Below are 20,157 nucleotides of genomic sequence, written 5' to 3'. Positions count from 1 at the left end.
GCTGTCTGAGGCAGGGCAAAACATAAATGGCCGCTTGATGAAATAATGCGGTAAAATGAAATCGGTTCAAACAAACCTTCATGCCAGGACGGAAATGGTACGAGAACAGCATTACGGGTGGCCGCGGATCAGACCAGCACTCATGTAGTACGGCCGGCAGAAGACTATCGTCTTTCGACGACATTTGAAGCGAAGCACGCAGATACGCGGCAAATTTTTTTTCTTTTCTTTTTTTTTCTTTTTCCCTCAACCTCACCTATTCTTCCATTTCCAGTTCTTCCCTGCATCTCCCCTACCACTCAATTTATTATTGTCCTCCATGCTTTTAGGCATTGATCAACCATACGAGCGCTTTTCCAGGTACACCTGTCTCCCCCCCCCCCCCCCCCCCATGTTTAAATTTCTAATTATATTTTTTCTACACTGTCACCCTCCTGTGCCGTTTTTTTTTTCTTTTTTTTTTCTCCACACAAGATTCACACCGAGACAGTCCAAAATCCCAGACGCCAGGATACCTTTTTTTCATCGGAAAATTTTTTGAACACAACTTCACATGAAGCCACAAAGTTTAACACAACATGGCTTACGTATACTGTGATGTGCCTCCGAGACTCCCACGTCCACTTCGCCAGTCGCCCGACAGATGGCAACACCTGTCTGGCGTTCTCCCCTGCTTTCCCGCCTTTAGCTTGGAGAGCAGAGCTGAGAGTGTCTGCCCCGCTGCCATGGAGGACTGTCGTGTCGAGTCGCGCTAGCGCGCGTTAGCCCTTGTCAGGGTTGCCAGATTTGGCTACTTTACGCCAAATTGGCTACTTTTAAAAGGCCGCGGCGACAAAAAAATGACGTTGGCTACTTGGCTACTTTTTGGCTATTGTTCTGGCACCGGCATAAACAGCTAATATACGCTAAAACGTAGCGCAACTATCACAAAATAAGTGTTCATTCGCACTGCCGGCTGCGGCTCCCTCGGTGTAATGGCTTTTGTGTACTCTGTATACAGGAAACAATTGCGTGCGCCCGAAACACGTCACGGCCGCCATGCTCTTCACATTATTAATGGAACTCATCTAGGTTAGGCAACACTGTAACGTAGCTGGCGCGGTACTCGTTCAGTCTTGCTAGCCGCTATAGTTCTGCGTTGTATGTGTGGTGGGCCTGGTGGCCGCGCGCGGCGCGGTCCATGTGCACCGGTTCAACAAAAGTCGAAACTACAGCTCAGCCATGGGCAAGCACGCCACTGCACGAAGGATGTTTCGGCAACAGTGGCTGGAGGACCCAAAGCTAAAAGGTAGGAACATTTTCAAAAAGTTAACGGTACTTTTCGGATTAAATTGTAATGCTGTCATGCAGCAACGATACTTTAAACTAAACTTTCGCCTGCACCTTCGGCCGTTCGAGTCCACCCGTGCTGTCGGACTTCCCTCCGCAAACGCTGAGCGGATAGTCTCGCGTAGGCATGATAAAGGGCTGTGTTCTAGCTTTAGGTAGAGTCCGAACGTTTTACGTTGTACGTAGAAGGTAAGCGTTGGTGGTGTGTTGCTGACAGGGAATCGCAAGCAAATGAAAACTTCTCGCCGTGATGTCTTGTGTCGTCGTATATATATATATATCGAGACGACGAAAAGCATGGCATTGGTTGGTATCTCGGTTTATACGTTGCTGGATATGCGTAGCTTCTTCATCAATAAGATGAGTAAGAATAATAGGGCGAAAAGACACACATGCATAGCCTGAATATTTGTTACACGCTAAGCTTGACGATTTAAACCCGACGTGGTGTTCTAGTGGTTATGTGCTCGTCTGTTGACCTGAAGGTTGCGGGTTCAATTCCCGCTTCAGAGGTCGCATTTTTCATGCAGGGTAAATGTTAGGGGTCCGTATACTTAGATTTAGGCGCACGTTACTACGACGTCTCTCATAATCATGTCGTTGCTTTGGGACGTAAACCACAATTATTACTTGACATTTTAAATGTTAACACTGTGTTGAATGTGGGTAATTTATTTATCCTGCAGACTGGATTGCCCCTGCAGAAAGTGGCCAAGCCTTCGCACGGTGCAAGGTTTGCTCCTGTGAGGTACGGGCACACTACGCGGACCTGACTAAGCATGCCGAAACAAGAAAGCACCGCACAAGAGTGGCACCAAGCGACCAGCACCGGTTGCGAGATGTTCTCGCGCCTGCTCTTGCGTTTGACGAAGAACAAAAAAGATGCGCTCTTAAAATCGCTCTTTTCACAGCTTGCCACATGCCGATAAGATGTGTGGATGAGCTTTCAGATCTACTCAAAGGAGAGCTCAAGTTCGACCTCGTGATGCACCGAACAAAGTGCACAGCCCTAATCATTGGAGTCCTGGCACCATATTTCGCCGAATATCTACAGAAGGACATTTCAAAACAGCCTTATTCGCTGTTGGTCGATGAGTCGACCGACGTTTCAGTCAGAAAACTGGTATGTGTGTCTGTACGGTATTACAGTGCAACTGCGAAAAAAATAACCACTACTTTTTTGCACTTGGTGGAGACTGAAGATGGAAAAGCAGATACCATTTACAATGCAGTACAATGGGCACTCCGTGACAGTGAGCTAGATCCAAAACATTGCATTGGACTTGCAACGGATGGCGCAAACGCCATGTGCGGCCGCAATAACTCTCTATGGAAGAAAATGAGGGACGATAACCCTTCGATTACACTTGTGAAGTGTGCGTGTCACTCATTGGACCTGGTTGCTTCTAAAGCGATGGAGGCGATGCCAGCGAGCCTAGAATTTATGATCCACGAAACCCACAATTACTTTGCACACAGCAGCTCACGGCAGGCTGTATACAGGAGTCTATACAGCGACAGCAATACAATGCACGAAAAGAATGAACCATTAAAGATTCTATCGCCCTCTGCCACAAGGTGGTTAGCGATTGCTGACTGTATCGAGAGAATACTAGCTCAATATGATGTCCTAAAGAAGCACTTTGCGTCTGTTCCTGACAAGGCGTACAGTGTACGCCTCCTTAAAGAAATGTATCATGACGAGAGGAACCGCGCATACCTTCTCTTTTTAGAGCCACTTCTTACTGACCTCAAGAGAGTGAACAAGCTTTTCCAAGGAGAAGATGTAGACCCGCTCGGCGTTTTCGAAGAGCTGCAAAAGCTTTACAAACGCCTTGTGGCAAGGATACTAAAGCCATCTGTGCTACGACATCATGATGAAGTGAGCATCTGCGACATTGACCTAATGAACCTTGAGTCAATCTTCCTAGGCCTAGATGACGTAGGATTTTGGTGGCAGCTTCACTGACCACGTCAGCAATATACGCCTCACAACTGAAGAGCAACACTCACTAAAACGACGTTGCTTTGCTTTTCTTAAGGCTTGTGCCTCTGATCTTCAGAAACGTCTTCCGAATGCTACGTCTTTGGTGCGGAAGCTGAGAGCTATTAGTCCGTCATCTGTTTTGGGGGCGAATGCGATGAATGCTTTGAAAACGTTGCCAAAAGACGTATTTGGTTGCCCCGAGCACCGCATTGAGGAGCAAGTACGGCACCTTCGTCAAGTTGAGGATGTGAATGCCGACATGCCAGCAATTGAATTCTGGACCAAAATATACACCTACCGTGATGCATCAGGTGCTAATCCAATGCAAGACATTGCAGACGGCGCAATGAAACTCCTTGTTCTCCCTATATCTAACGCGGAAGCGGAACGAATGTTTTCTGCTGTGGCTCTCACAAAAAGCGACTTAAGGAATAGAATGTCGCACGAACTTCTCCTCGCGATCATCAGGATCAAATTTGGACTACGTCTGAAAGGTGTTACAAGTTCTACATTTACAGTACCGCGGGCCATGCTGGCAAAAGTGAACTCGAATATGTACACTTGACTGTCAGTGCAACATTAATTGTCAATTTTCTAGTCTCAATGCTTCCCCCAGGAAGTCACCTGGTCATTTTTTTATTCTACTGTGATGTGATAAACATTACTGTGATATATATTTTTGTATTGTTAAGTGTAAATGCGTGGTGATAATTCAGCTAAACTGAAATCACGTTTGGCTACTTTTCTGGCTCCAAAATAAAATAACGGCTGCCAGTTGGCTACTGTTCTGGCTACAATTGGTCAATTTTGTGGCTCTTTTTCTCTTCGAGGATCTGGCAACCCTGGCCCTTGTATTGTTCTGTATGCCTTGCCAACATTAATAAAGACGTCGACCTGCGTCGACGTTACTGCCTCATGCCCAGCCTCTCGCCCCAGCCTCAAGCCTCTCGCCCCAGCCTCGCCCTCACATTTGGCGCAGTCGACAAAGAATCTTGCCTCGCCGTTCGCTCACGCCGTGCCGCCGCTCCCGCCAAGCCCGCCTAGTCGCCGCCATTGTCTACCTCCCTGCTCCCACCAAGTAAGCGCCATGCCGGGATTGAATTGGGCCGAAGTCGACGCTGCCACCGTCGCATGCTTCAGCACCGAGTTTCTGCAAACCGAGCTCATTCGCCGCGGAATCGAGGCTACCGGGTCAAGAGACGATCTGATTCAACGTTTGACAGCGTGCCTGGAAGAAGCTCGTGCAGCGATTCCGAAACAAGCACCGAGACCGGCCTCAGCGCCAGTTTCCTCGACCAGCGTGCAGTTCCCTGCCTCGCACCTTACTCCGACGGTTTATCAAGCAATACCAGATGCAACCTCGCAAGTGTATGCGCCCGCCTCGTACGTCCCACGGCCACCGTGGTCCTACCCCACGCCGCCGCTCGTTTGCGACGCCGCAGCCGTGCCAACGCAAGTTTTTTCGCCGCCACAGGAACCGCAGCCTTTTGTAACGGCTCCACGGTACCCCCAGCCACCATTTGGAACGCCATTTTCGCCAATGTCACCACAGTACCAGGCCCCTTCCTTGCCACAGCTACAAGTGACAACCATGCCCGACGTATCGTCTACCCTGCCATTGTTCGAGAACTGCCACAAGCAAAGTGCGCGTTTGTGGATTGAGGAGATTCAACGAACGCAGCAGCTCACTTCGTGGTCGCCAGAAACAACACGCCTCATCGCCGCAAGCAAGTTGAGAGGCACTGCGAAAAACTGGCACCTGACTCTTGGCGCGCAGTTCCCAACTTGGGATACGTGGCGTAAAGCTTTCCTGGACGCATTCGCCGACGAGCTGACTCTACTGCAATGGCAGCAGCAAATTATGTCCCAAGTACAGTCCAGCTCTCAGTCACTTCGAGACTATGCCTATGCAAAGCTTCGAGTAATCGAGAAATGTCCAGCGCCACTGACGGAGCCTCAGAAGGTGGAATATCTCCTGCACGGGATTCAGTGCGCGGGAACCGCAACAAGCATAGCAGCGCAACGCCCATCGTCAGTATCCAACTTCATTGATATATGCACCCAACTTGACAGGGCTATGCAACATATCCAGATCGCAAGCAACCGGGCTGACCGTCCTGAGCAGACTCTTCGCAGTCAAAATAACGGGACTACGCCTTCCAGACAAGTCTCTTCTGCGTCGTTATTGCCTTCAACGGCACCTCCAACAGTTGTCAGTTTCGAGCAAAGCCTTGTGCGCCCGTCCCGCCCTGCCAGGCCTCCACATAGCCGTCGCATAGCAGATCTACCGCCTGCTGAACAGGAAGCGCGGTACTCGGCTCTGTCACGGCGTTATGGTGTCCCTGCGTTTCGCCCAGGACAGTCATTGAGTGAAGCTGTTTGCTTCAAGTGTCACGAAAAGGGCCACCTAGCATCAAAGTGCCCAACAAAGCAAGAGAATGTCGCACAGCAGCCAACCACAGCTTCAACATCACTTCATGCAGCAGCCCCTGCATTGCACACAAGCCCTTTGGAAGACGTCCATGGCTCCCATCTGGAGTGTTCCTTCTTTACAGCTGACATTGCACTCTTGGGCCCCTGCGACGCCTTCCCAGACACAGGGTCCAAGATAACTATAGTGACCAAGTCTGCCATCAAGAATCTTCCACTGATGCCCTGGACACGCGAGCCCCTAACGGTTGTTGGTGGATCAAGTGTGCATCCCGAAGGCACGGTCTGCCTGAAAATTACAGTGGGCCCCATAACAGCTCTAGTGGAAGCCGCTGTGATCAGCAATGTCTTGCCAGGTATACTGGGTGAAGATTGGTTTCGTGCCAGCAATACAAGACTTGTATTCGAGCCTCCAAATCCAGCTGAAATCCACCATCTGGCCTCTGGTACAGTCATTCATGCACACCAGAAGCTGTATCCACGTGCCTCATGCGCAGTAATTCCTCGGCAGTCTTTCCTAGCACAATGTACTGAAGTGCCATGTTCAGGCGGTCTCCAAGAAGCACCTCTCCCAGGAATGCAGCCCCTTTGGAAGCCTTTGTGCAAAAGCCTGCCATAACAAGCCACTGTTGCTCCAGAAGGTACAGTAGCCATAACAATTCATCCTGATCGTCCTCCCGCTTTTGTGGCAAAGGACTTATCAGATATGCAGCAAGTAGCTCTATCTACGACCCTTTCAGATCATCTCACATTTGCTCGTGATGAGGATGACATCAGCCATTTCCAAGGTGTGGAACATTGCATAGACTTAGTGCCCGATGCCGTGCCATACAGCCAAAGTCTGTGTCGACTTGCCTATATTTTTGCATTGCTAGTGCTGTACTTTTTTCTTTTTCTTCTCCAGTTGTGTGAGCAGCAACAGGTCATTATTATCTGTATTCCGCAAGGCCTCCCCAGAAAATTAGTCATGCGTAACTAAGTTAGAGGAAGCAGCATTCGCTGTGAACACTACACTCAATACAAGCACTGGCTTCAGTCCATTTGAGCTACTCTTCGGGTACATCCCAAGGCTACCAGCGGAACGCTACTGGCCAGTGAGCAACTCCTCGCTCACAGAGCGTCTTCTGGATGTCCAAGCACATCGTACTGAGGCCATGGCTAACTGCGAAGAAGCTCAAGATCGCAGGAAGCTCATCTATGACAGAATGCATCGTCCGCATACATTCAGTGTTGGTGATTTTGTGTGGGTCCGTCACCAACAACCTGTGCTTCAAGGGCTGGAGAAACTGCCCCCTCGCTTCAGAGGCATCTACCGCCTAGCAGAACGTCTTACGCCTGCCACATTTAGGGCCATCCAAGTTTCAAGTCCATCCACCAGGCACTCTGCTCAGCCAAGAACAGTGCACGTTTCACAACTGAAACGTTATGTGCCGCCACTGCCTGTGAAGTGCCTGGAAGACACAGCGTCAACTTTGCCTTCGTCCTCTGAACAAGATTCGCCTTCGTGCCCTCAGCAGTGCGAACCGCCGAGCCTACAACAATCAACCAGCAGTGTGTCACGTAGCTCAGAAACTGCATCAGCTTTGCCGCTGAACGATCAGCGCCCAGTCATACAGCGCAGACTGTCCACCCATCTTCAGGACTATGAAGTGGACTTTTGAAAGTGCTGTGCTTGTGCCCCTTGCAATTTCTTTAGAGTTTGTCTTTGCCTTTAGAGTTTGTCATCGCAATTTTGACTTTAATCCATGTAAAACATTTATTGCCTTGCCTCGTCTGTTACTATTTGCCTGTCATATGCCTCTGTTTTCCTGCCTCGCCATTCATGCCTAGTATTGCTATACATTGCCTGTTGACCATGTCTAGCCTTTTCTCCCCTTTGCCCAGCCTTACTTCACAATTGTAATCAAAGAGGAATTTGATCATAAAAGTGGGGCCGGATGTGAGGTGCCTCCGAGACTCCCACGTCCACTTCGCCAGTCGCCCGACAGATGGCAACACCTGTCTGGCGTTCTCCCCTGCTTTCCCGCCTTTAGCTTGGAGAGCAGAGCTGAGAGTGTCTGCCCCGCTGCCATGGAGGACTGTCGTGTCGAGTCGCGCTAGCGCGCGTTAGCCCTTGTATTGTTCTGTATGCCTTGCCAACATTAATAAAGACGTCGACCTGCGTCGACGTTACTGCCTCATGCCCAGCCTCAAGCCTCTCGCCCCAGCCTCAAGCCTCTCGCCCCAGCCTCAAGCCTCTCGCCCCAGCCTCGCCCTCACAATACAAGGTTCTTGCCATCTTTCACGTATTCTTTCAAGCTAACAAGAGCATGCTCCTCGGAAATGTCATCAGTTGTGAGGATTTCCACACACGAACGGCAAGCCTTTGGTGTCTTTACAAAATGACGAACCAAAAAGACTGCCACGTGGGCCACGATGTCGCTTTCTGCTTCACTCAAAGGTTCTATTTCACCAATGTCATGGCTCGCTACTGATTCTGCAATTTCGCTTTGTACCTCCTTGATTTCTTTAGCAAAGAAGTCTACCAAGTAGCTGCTATTCCCCCCCCCCCCCCCTTATTCCACTATAATAATAAACAACTTTACAAATCAATTTTGCGTGACACACACGCACAGAACGGATATGTTCATGAAGCATGATGCACATTTCTTTTATTTGATTACGTAAATATAAACTCCCCGCGCGTGGAAACACGCTTTGTTCTCAGGCAAAGTACACTGATAGGACACATGACAGGAAGCTTTTTAGGGTCCACAGGCTCACTGCTGCCGCCCTGTTTGCGAAACCGTCTGCACGAGGAGCGTCAAGCAAGTATACGTGTTCCGCCTAACGTTTAAATGAGGCACAATCATTAGAAATAAACACAATGTTTATGTTGTCAGCGGAATGCATAAATTCGTCTTTCCAAATGTAAACCATTATTTTTTTTTAGGAACTGGCCGTACACCGCAGAATTGTGCGCATGCCGTTTCGCACTAATCTCGACTCAGTCACTTGAAGCGCACTGACTGAACTGCAGCACCGCTGACAAATTGTTCTTCTGCCAGAAATCATGATTTGGTGCTGCAGCGAGCGGCTGATATCCGGAATCAGAAAAGAAATTTAAGAAATTGTGAGAATATTTTTTTTCAAATGCTGGTGGCATACCTTATATGTCAGTTCTGCCATAAAGAGTGACGGCCGGTAAGTACGGTCTTTATTAAGCACCTCCCTGCAGTGAACTGCCTCTACAATGGCGTGACCCCTTTGTGCCTGATTTCAAAATAATCGGAAGTTACTTTGTGGACGCCCCTAAGGGGTATACATATGCTTTCCGGTATACGCCCTTCAAACGTGTCGGCGTATTGACCCTTTTCGCGAATCAGTTTGTTTTAGAGAAACGAGATGGCGCTCCCGGCGGCGCGCCATACGTCTCCTCAGCGACCGCGCACGAATGCGAAACCATTACCGCTTCTACCTTGCTTCTGTGCGATCAGCTGTCGGAAATGCAACTGAGTTTTTGCTAACACTCTGTGCTCCAATCATGCTAGTTTGAATCGTGTCGATTGAAGACGTGTGCAGTAGTTGGCTACAAAAATAGTGACTGGCATGTTAAGGAATTGAATGAATCTCTGTGGCCAAGTTCGCGAACCGCTGCTGCAACTGTCCGAACGTGCTACCAACACTTCCGAGATGTACGGCTTTCCTCGAGGATACAGAAATTTGCTCATCCCGCCAGCCTTTTATCGCTAACCTTCAAAGCAAGGGCTTCACCCCCAGAACGTCGATCGGCAAGCGTGAGTACCACTCGTTAAACAATGACAAAGGAAGTATCGCCGCTTCCTGTCGCAGTAAGTTTCGCGCACGTTTGTCCCAAATGGCAGGAAAAACTTATGCCCACTCTATCGCCGACGTATCAAGAATAAGTGAATGGGCGCACACTAGAATATATGCGCACTCTATACGCACAATAAATGAAGGACTACAGCGATTGCGCACGAATTAATGGTCGAAGCTGAATGTTTTGTGACGGTCCACAAGAGTAAGCGAGTTTCTAGCTGTAATATATATGTGCTACAAGGTTTTACAATGTACAAAAGAGCTACGTTCCAAGCCTTGTGCGCAGCAAGAACAAATCTATCGGAAATGAGCACACCCGCGAGCGATTAGGCAGAAAATAATCAGATAGTACGTGGCCGCACCGAGGAACTTCACTGAGTCAGAACTCACAAGCCACTGCTTCAAAATATTTGCCGAACAAAGAACAAGTAGCAAAACACACTAATCCTGACTGAATTCATGAGCGGAATGTTTGGATAGCTTGGAATACACATTTAGCCCCGCTTTTAGAACAAGCACCATATACGCTGCTTGCGCCGTTTGGACATAGCTTAATCAGCCCCGAAAGCGCTTCCGCATGTTCTCTGAAGCTGTGATCAAAGCTCCGTGTCGTCCACCTAGCCACCGTCTACGATATCTCCGAAAACAGAGGTTTTCTAAGTCGCGCCGGCGTCATACACTTCCATTGTAAACAAGGAGGCAACGGAGGCAGTTGAGGCAAGCAATGGACGCGTCACCACGTGATCAAACATGGCAACGCCCACGGGATCGCCGCGAAAGGGTCAATAGCTCTGTACCTGCTACGTCAGTACGGTGTTACGTTCGGCGACCAGCGGGGGCAGCGAACTTGAAGTATCTCCTGACTGCCTGTGACGAATCGCTTCGGGAGGCTGAAAAACGTCCCACGGGAAAGATCAGCGGCGACACCATGTCTGGACACGTACAGGCAATGACAATGGTTACTAGACGGACGCCGACCACGACGCTCGGAACAAGACACTCTTGGAAAAGGGCCGCTTCTACGACGCTTTCTCACGGCCGCTCGACAGACCCGTTGGCCGCCAAGGTCGTTCCCCAAACAAACCCGTCGATGGCTGGCCCTTCCAGGGAACCCAGACGCGTCAGTTCATGTCAGGCGCGAAGCCGCCTGTGTACGAGTGTCCCCTTCTTTCTGTGGGGGAGTGAGCAGTGTGTGCCCGAGGGCACTTCTCCGAATGTGTTCTGGAAACGAAGGCGCCGGGGGATTATGCACACCCTCGCCCTCAAGACGGACCCTTCGGTGACTCTCGACGCTCCGATTGGAGGATGGTGGGACCGCAGCTTGGCCAGAGAGCTTTTAAGCGGACTTTTGCGGCTCTCTGGTGTGCTTAGATCCAGTCATGCTAGACTGATGAGATGTAACGTTCCTACTTCTCATGTAAATATAATGTAAATAAACCCAGTACTCTTCGTTCTCGATGAGAACCTGTTCCTCCCTTCAACAACGTCTTCAGCGTGGATGAGGCGGACGACGGCATGGGCCAGCTACCACTTTGGATATGCCCGACTCCAACTCTTACAACGGATAGTCACGGAGAGCAAATAAAGTGTAATTTGCGATAAACAACATTATCTTGCAGGAATTCGTTTTTCTTGGTCGACGGACGTGTCTCCCCTAATATAGTCGGTCAGTAAACATAGTTGGGCGAGTTGTTTTGACACGAAGATGGTGTAAATGCGCTTAAAAGACGAGGACGATAGGTGAAGGAAGTTTCTAGGGGCCACAGGCTCGCTGCTGCCGCTATGTGTGCGCTATGTGTGTCTCGTCTTCACCTATCGTTCTCGTCTTTTAAGCGCATTTACACCATCGTCCTCCAATATATCTATCGAAGACTTTGTGCACAGATCGGAGAACCGCATTTCACGATAACGTATGTTTGAGCATATACAGAAGTTCAAAGAAGGAAGCATAAGTGTTTGCTAGTAAGGATATGTCGGACAAGCGTCCTCGAGAGTTGACAACATTGAGTATGCATGTCACCACATTCTGTCGGGTTATGCTGCTAGTTGACAGATTGACAAAGTGTGTTGAAAAAGCTGCACACTTATGGTGATCACGTATCTGTATATTTCCTGAAATTAGACTAAAATGAATTATACGCAGAGAAAGGCGCGGGCAATATTTGAATCGCCGTCGTAGCTAACATAGCGTGTAGGGATACGTGAATATTCGGAACTTTCGAATAATGAATTGAATGTTGTTCTATTTGATTCGTCTCTCGAATCGAATAGTCATTCTTTAAGTAGGTCATTCAATAAAATATTCACTATTCGAAAACATGTAATATTTTTAGGGTAGTTTTCTGATACTTTAAGTCGTCGACTGTACGCGATCAAACGTGAAATTGAAGCAAAAAGGAAATCCGAGGACGCCTATATAAGCACTTCTTATGAGTTGTGAATGCAAAAGCATTAATGTCCATTTGAACGCCGCTGAGCGGTCCTTCGAGTTATGAACCTCTTGCGGACAAGCGAGCGCGTTGAGACGCTTGGCGCGTTTTGATTTGGCCTTACCGAGGCGCACTTAGAACGCAGCGAGAGCTTGCGCGGTCAAGGTACGCGCGGATAACACAGGGTTCCGAGTTCGAGCGTGACGTGGCGTTGCGGCGATTCTCTCTACCCTCACGCGACACCTGGCGCGCTATTGCGGCAGCAGGAGTTCCCTTATGCCCGCTCTGTTCCGTCGAGGCGCGCTCGTGACGTGGCGTCGCAGTCAATGGGAATTTAGCTGTCATTTCAGTGTTACAGACGACAGACGCCGGTCCTTTTTCGCTCAATGGGTGATTTGACGCTTTCGCATCAGCATGCGATAACTTTCATCCCATCCACAATGGGCTGTTCTAGAACACGCTATAGGTCACTCTGTCAGCCAGACCTTTTACAGGTAAGCTTAATTACTCGCAATTAAATGTTTACACACGCCATTCGCGAGTGGACATTGTTTGGTACTATTTATAGATGCAGAACATGTGTTCTCTTTACAGCTAAATCATATATGTTTCATTGCCACCCCTTTTATGCAATATAGTGGCACCACCTGCCGCGGCGATTCGTACTAGAGAAGGGGTACTTTTCCTTCAGTCTACGGTCGCGGCAGACGACACGCATGTCTGGTCGTGACGCTATACATAGATAATAATTGATCCACAAAATTACCTTTCAAAGCTTTATGTGCACGACGACCTATTCTCTTAAGAGGCCCTAATTTGCGAACAATCTGCTTAGGTGTCCCTAATACTGCCTTTGTGAATTTAATGAAGCGTGCTTTATAATGTGCAGTATGATGACAGAAAGTTTATATTGTAAATATAAGGACGGTTAACCTTGTTTGATATTAATAGTGAGAAGGATGTAGATCAATTCTTTGCTAATTATTTCAAAAGTATTAGAAAATATTTGATATTCGATTCAATTTGCATCTGGCACTATTATATTGTTCTTCAATTCTCTTTTGGCACTATTCGATGCGTGTTCATTAGGTCTCAAAAAACTGCTATTTGCACACCCCTATTAGTCTGTAACAACGACATAGCATGTAGCTGATGATTAAAGTCTTTATGTTGTCGGAACAGACATAAGTCTCCAATTCCGAAGGCACAGTTTGCGTGAAGATTTCATCAAGACGGCCCCCTCTCTTCTTGAACGTTTTGCAGCATTAAGGTGTGAAGTAACACAGGGCGACTGACATAATTACGGTGTTGGTTTGTGGCCTAGCGCCGCTATTTTTCTTCGGTGAGCCACTGTCGCAGGGAGGCGATTTGTGAGAGAACACTCTCCCTCGATGTGCCACCGGTCGCCTTGTACTGTTCCACGGAGTGCTCGTGGTTCCAGAGCTCGGCCAAGTCGTCGTCGAAGAGCTCCCTGCAAAGCCGAGAGTACGGCGCGACTGTCACTACTATTGTCACTGAAAAAAAGTAAAAAAAAAAGGAAGCACATCAGCTGTCGATTTATTTAAGCCGACTCGGATAAACGGTGATCAGCCGTAGTGGGGTAGTGTCTTTGGCGTTTCGCTGGTAAGCCCGAGGTCGCAGCATCAAATCCCGGCCACGGCTTCGATGGGGGCGTAATGCAAACACGCCACGTGTGTAGCGCATTGGATGCACGTTAAAGAACCCCAGGTCGTCAAAATTAGCCTGGAGTTCCCTCACTACGGCGTGCCTCCTAATCATATCGTAGTTTTGGCACGTGAAACCCAAGAATTTGATTTTAATTTTAGAGAAACGGTGGCTTACAACGCATTATTGATTTGAGTTTGTTGGTTTGCAATCATGCAATAACAGCGCTAGGGTACCAGGGCCGGATCCAGAGCAGCATCAGGGAGGAGGGGCTTTTCAATCCTACTTCAATCGAATGTACTTCAACCGCAGATCAATAATGAATGTTTGTTGACCAAAAGGTTTTCTAAGCAGCAGTACTCGTGTAGACTTGGAACGACAAGCCCCGTCGTTCAATCAAATCCTTCTTCTCAAAAAAGTTCGTCGAGCAGCCATGGCCAGTGAAGTCCTGGAATGAAGACACCACCCACTCGACCTCAAGAGCAATGACCTCGATGGTCCAAATAAATGTTTTCTCTCTTTCTTATGAAAAAGCACGTGGTGCGTCGATGCGCTTTGTACTCCTTGTTTCATGTTATAATAGGCACCGACCTCTCAAAGATTCAAGCAATGTCCACTAGGCGTCGTTAAAAAAAATATTCGCATACAATGCACTGTGGGCATCGATGTTGTGCTAAGCATTTTGCAGGTAACTGGGCATCCACCATTTTTCTGCTTCTGAGCACGAGGTTGCTGGTTCGATTCTCAGCGCAGCGACCGCATTTGGATGGAGGCAAAATTTTTAAAAAAATTTTAAACACTCGTGCACGTAGGCTTAGGTGCACGGTGGGGATACCCGCATTAGTAAATTACCCTTCTACAATACCAAGAACGCGCACTCTTACCGCGGCAGTAGAGGTTTGGTGCGTCAGAAATTGCTCCAAAAAGAAAAAAGAGAGACAGGTGGTGACGCCGCCAGCTCGCCGTGACGTCACGGATTTTGACGGCGTCTGCTAACCATAGTTTCTCACTATATTACCTAGAGGGAAATCTGGCGCTGCTGCGCTGTGGTATGCATGGGAATGCCGGTATATTGTGACTATATAGTGTACTAGATTGTGACTTCGCATTTGCATCGTTCTCGGAGAGCCAGGACGCCTTGAAGACGCGCCTGGCTAGCACCGTTCCGCCTCACTTGTGCGCGCTTTGCCTCCGTAGCTTTCCCTTCACAGAAAGTTGCCCGCGAGTATAGGAGTAGTATATTTTTTTGCAGTAGAATCGCTAGAGTGGTTGAGAGGTATAAAAACTGACTGTGGGGCCGGTGTTCTTATTCACTTGGGGCACCGCGCAATTTCATTGCCAAGCATTTTAAGCCTTATACCTTTTGCGGAAGGAAGGTTCCCGTGTCGCATCGTTTCGGGCTTCCCCAATAAAAATTATAAAAAAGTATCCTCTCCGATGTCGGGATCGGGGAACCGCACCGCTTTTGTGATTGGCTCATATTCCCCTGTTCTTGCTTCATGGCAGCTAACGATATGCGGACGCTGTGCGACATTTTACCGCTTTCGGTAGCGGCCAGGAAAGTAGTGGAACAGGTCGTAACGTTTCTGCACAGGAGTACTATATATATATATATATATATATATATATATATATATATATATATATATCTTTGTGTGTGTGTGTGTGTGTGTGTGTGTGTGTGTGTGTGTGTGTGTGTGTGTGTGTGTGTGTGTGTGTGTGTGTGTGTGTGTGTGTGTGTGTGTGTGTGTGTGTGTGTGTGTGTGTGTGTGTGTAAGCTGTTACGCCATCCGCCATCGTGACGCACACAATTGCTTGCCCTACGCAGATACTTTGGTCCATCTGCCAACTACTTCCGCAAGCCCAAGCGCTGCTGCATAATGTTTGGTACACTATAATTTGCACAGTGTGTGGAAATAATAATGTGGCTTAATATTTTCCTTTGTTTCCTTACAAAATTCAAGCAAGGCACATTGGGATTTTGAATTACTGAAAAGTGAGAGGGTTCTTGCTCTGGCAAATCTGCAGGATCTCGTACTTCCTAACGTGAGATGGCGCCTTATCGCTGTGGGCTGCGGCAACATGCACAGTAAGCCTCCACAGCAAACATGGGCATGCTCTGGCTATTCATGCTTTGTGAATGTAGCATCGTCATCTGTTCTGTTCTTAACCATGTTGACGCGTCCAGGTCGCCAATAACTTGAATTGAGCGAAAGCCTTCTTTGAAATAAGCAGTTTCAAATCCATTCAAAACGGAGCGGGCAAGCCAAGATCCAGCGGTCTGTTCGAATAAGGCGGGATTTCGTATTATCCTACTTTGAATTATTGCTGCTCGACTACATATAAAAAGGCGAAAGAAAAAGAAAACGCTCTTGCTTCGCTGCTGATAATACACCAGAACATTCTCTCTCTCTCTCTCTCCTGCTTTCTCACTTCTGCCCACCACTACTTGGTATACATTCCCTGCGTTGCGTTGTCATCGGCATACTAAGCACTTTAACAAGCGCGATTGTCCACATCGGCTGGGCTCTCTTAAGTAAATAAACAGTTTACGGTGTGGGCTACATGATTCCTGCTTGGCTTGTATTGGATGTCACAATGACGCAGTTGACGTCTCGCCAGTATTAATTAGCTGCATCAGCACGTGATCCGTTGTCACCGACCGTACTGATGCAGTCAATGCTTTTTGCGCACTGAGCAGGTTGATACGATGGCATCACTTACGACACAGACTTCGCGTCGGAACAGGTGAGACTTGTCATGGGCAGATTCTTCTGCTCGGCAAGAGCTACCAGTTTCCCGGCAATGTGGTGCGCATCACGGAATGGTGTCTGCAAAAAATAAGACAAGAAAAGAAAAATTGGATAGGAAGATGGGCTCCGGAAGCGTTTATTGAGAAACAGCTGACTAGAAACTGCATATGAGCACGCAGGAACACTTTGGTTTGTGCATCTCTATTGTTTCATCTTTGCACGTGTACATGAAGCTATCATTCTGAAAAAGAGGACTGTATCGTGTAACGTATGTCTGCTAACCTTGATAAAGCCATGATGAGGTAATAATCGTATCTGCTACTATTACTAGTTTCATAAACCACTGTACCAATATTGTAATATTAATGTTGTAGCAGCATTGTAGTTACGGGGTGTGTTCAAAAAGAAACCGAACTTTTAAAATAGCGCGACAACCAGCTGAGGGAGCACGCTGCGGCTATACTGAGCGCACGTAGCGGCAGGTTTATACAACAAACTGCCTTTTGCCGCGCTTCGCTCTGACCGTTAGTTGGCGAGCTACTGCCGCTGAAGTCAGCATGTGCACACGCTGTTCGTCGAATTAGCGCTAAATTGACAATGAAAGCTTGAAGAACAACCTGTGCGTGTGAAATTTTGCTACAAACTTGGCAAAACTTTCACAGAGACATTTCGATCAATTGCTTACATGGGGAGGTCTGTACGAGTCACACGCAGTGCTTGCTATGAGTGATTTAAGTGTTTTGAACACGGCAGAATGTTGGTCGGTGACGAACCCAAGCCTGGACGACCTTCCACATCAGCAGATGATGACCACGTCTATAGAGGTCGTGCTGTGACTCGTGGAAATGATCGTTTAACTGTTCAAGAAGTTGTTGACGAAGTGGGCATCAGCGTAGGATCATGCCATCAAATTTTGAGTGGCAAACTTTAGATGCGCCGTGCCAGTGCAAAATTTGTGTCGTGTCTGTTGGCTGGCGATCAGAAACAGACATGTGTTGAAATCAGCCAGGAACTGCTTGCCACTGCCAATGACAACGAAAACCTCCTTATGAACATCATAACAGGCGATAAGAGGTGGATTTATGGCTATGATATTGAAACGAAGGTGCAGTCGTCGCAGTAGGTGGGCAAAGGGTCCCCTCGTCCAAAAAAATCACGCATGGCTCGGTCAAAGATCACGGTTATGATGGTTGTGTGTTTTTTTTTTTTTAACTGCAAAAGCGTTCTCCATCAGAAATGTGTACCACGTGGTCAGATGATAAAGAAGGAAGTCTACCGGGAATTCTAGCGCGTTTGAGGGGTGCTGTGTGCAGTAAGAGACTTGAATTGTGGGAAAACTAGACTTGGGTGTTGCATCATGACAATGCGCCGGCTCACGCGTCGCTCCTTATCCGCAGCTATCTAGCAAAACATCACACTCCCGTTGTGTCCCCATCCACCGTATTCTCCGGGCCTAGCCCCAGCAGATATTTTTCCTGTTTCTCAAACTTAAAACAATGTTGAAAGGACGTCGTTTCCAAACCATAAAGGAGATTAAGGACAATGCGACAAGAGGACCTGCGCATCCTCCCAGAAAGTGCGTTCCAGGAGGCTTTCCATAAATGTAATAAACGATCGGAACAGTGTATTGCCAGTACAGGGGACTACTTTGAAGGGGACAGTGCTTAAAATGTTGTACAATGAGCAATAAAGATGTTATAGCAAAAGTTCGGTTTGGTTTTGAGCACACCTCTTACATCAGTAGCTACTGATGTACGAGCTAAATACACGTAAGCTAAATTAGCAACATGTATCTCACCCCTTTCCGCACGAGGTAGTAGGCAACATCTGTGGCCAGCATGTCGGGGCTTAGAGCAGATTCACAGGCAGATTTACATACCTTGAGAGATCGAGAGAGAAAAAAAAAACGTAAGTCAGTGTTGTATCGGTGGCCACTACCGTGATTGACCAATCAAGCGTCATGTTATTATACCTTCATTGTTTCCACGTTACCAGCGGCTATTTCCAGTGACGCGGTCAGGGTGTCGTAGGCGTCAAAGACGGCTTCCTTGTCCTCCTATAAGGCGGAATTAGACAGATAAAGATGCGTCTCATGCCAAGCACGTATGCTTAATGTGAACTACAGAAAGTCATGCGTGGGTTATGCTTTATAGTTTACGGTGATAAGGCTATATACGTGTTAATGTCCTACAACAATTTTTTAAATGATTGATATGCCAGACTGAAGCATCTAATGGACAATTGTCCTACGATCGTGCACCTTCATAACGGCCATATAACGATGAGAGGTCATGGCTGATGATATTAACAATGATGTAAAGCATGAACGTCGACTTTGTCGGCATGACTAGAACGCAGGTGGTGAATATGTTTCTTTGTAATAGAATATCCGTGAAATATAAAGAAAAGAATACGATTGAATGGCTGAGCCTGGTCGTCACGTGACGCAGAAGTGAGGGTTCTTCCGAAAGTTGTCATCGACAATAAGGACCCTGGAGTAAAGACAATAAATTCGCCATCTTTTCATCTCTTATTGGCTCACGGGGCTGCTAAGGCCTCCCTGATCGGCTCAAAACGTCAACATGGCAGAATTCGACATGGCAAAATTTTAGTCTTCAGAATAGCACTTCACATAATTGCTTTGTCGCGGAATGTATTTTAATGACAAGTCGCTACGTGTCGGGGCGCTTATAAGTGCTGAACCTGGCCAAGGCATTACGTATATCGAGATAACTGATACATTCCCCATCGCGTGTTATTTCTTAACAGTCTCGCAAAAGCCTTTGCAATGCGTACGTGGGCTGCAAATGCTGCCACGACGAGATAATTGGCAGTATACCTGAATGTCTTTGTTGTAGGTGCTCGGAAGGCCTTTGAGGACCATAAGGAAGCCGACAAGCTGCGAAACAGAGCAGAACAAGATTCTTTTCACTTTCCTGTCTGCGTTTGCAGGATATTCGACTCACATCGCGCCGGATGGCATCGTATACCGCGCAAAGGAAAGTCGGTCAGGCTGGCTACGTAAATCTCATTATAGCTAAATTATCAAGAGAGCCGATTACGAAAAAAAAAGTGAGCATTGGCACCGTATACATTCTCGACCGATCACTTTTGTGGATGCAATTCTTTAGGCGCTTCGAATTGCTGAACCTGGACGTCACGTGACGCAGTAGCGAGCGTTCTCCTGAAATTGGCCATGGAGAATAGACCCTAGGGTAAGTTAAATCAATAAATTCGCTACCTTGTTATATCTGATTGGCCCGCGGAGCTGCTACAGCCTCTCTGATTGGCTCAAAACACCAACATGACGAAATTCGACAGTGCAGAATTTGACAGTCGCCAGAATAGCACCCCTACTACTGTGAAACATCTTAATCTTAAGATAAGGAAAACACGTGATAATGCAAAAAAAAAAAACCGGCGAAGCAAGCAGAGGTGGTATTCTCGAACGATCACTTTCGAGAATACGATCACTTTCGCGAGATTTCGCATGACTTGGCACCTTACGCGTTGGCGTCAACCGGTGACAACGTTTCCGGCCCTGTACTAAGACGATCTGTTAGGCATTCTGCGAAGAACGCAGTCGGCCGACATCGCAAACTCGTTCGGTGTGTCACGCGAAATCTCGCGAAGGTGTGGCTGTATATTCCTGAAAGTGATTGTTCGAGAAAACCACCTCGGGCTTAGACTGGGAGTGCTTAGGCCAGTGTAAAACGTACGCACATTCTCTCGATGTGCCAGATTT

The 20,157-nt window shown here is 47.7% G+C and overlaps 2 protein-coding genes across 3 annotated transcripts in view; one reads left to right on the top strand and one right to left on the bottom strand.

Moving 5' to 3' along the window:
• Positions 1–637: 637 nt before the first annotated feature.
• Positions 638–3,298, top strand: LOC125944358 (protein FAM200A-like). Its single transcript, XM_049664753.1, has 2 exons — positions 638–1,288; positions 2,016–3,298. Exons 1-2 carry the CDS (start codon positions 1,222–1,224, stop codon positions 3,296–3,298), a joined length of 1,350 nt encoding a protein of 449 aa, XP_049520710.1. The 5' UTR covers positions 638–1,221.
• A 9,903-nt stretch (positions 3,299–13,201) lies between these two features.
• LOC119445830 (argininosuccinate lyase-like) overlaps positions 13,202–20,157 on the bottom strand; it is a 45,238-nt gene continuing 38,282 nt past the window's right edge. For both annotated transcript variants that reach the window (XM_037710127.2, XM_037710129.2), the window contains 5 exons: positions 19,252–19,311; positions 18,385–18,468; positions 18,211–18,291; positions 16,384–16,490; positions 13,202–13,465 (listed from right to left, as the gene is read on the bottom strand). In XM_037710127.2, coding sequence (XP_037566055.1) covers positions 13,324–13,465; positions 16,384–16,490; positions 18,211–18,291; positions 18,385–18,468; positions 19,252–19,311 — 474 coding nt within the window. In that variant the 3' untranslated portion in view covers positions 13,202–13,323. The remainder of the gene's footprint in view (positions 13,466–16,383; positions 16,491–18,210; positions 18,292–18,384; positions 18,469–19,251; positions 19,312–20,157) is intronic.

The sequence above is a fragment of the Dermacentor silvarum genome, chromosome 3 (assembly GCF_013339745.2).
Source record: "Dermacentor silvarum isolate Dsil-2018 chromosome 3, BIME_Dsil_1.4, whole genome shotgun sequence".
NCBI classification, from domain to species: domain Eukaryota; kingdom Metazoa; phylum Arthropoda; class Arachnida; order Ixodida; family Ixodidae; genus Dermacentor; species Dermacentor silvarum.
The sequence above is the reverse complement of the archived record's forward strand: the minus strand, read 5'-3'. Positions and strand labels throughout refer to the sequence as shown.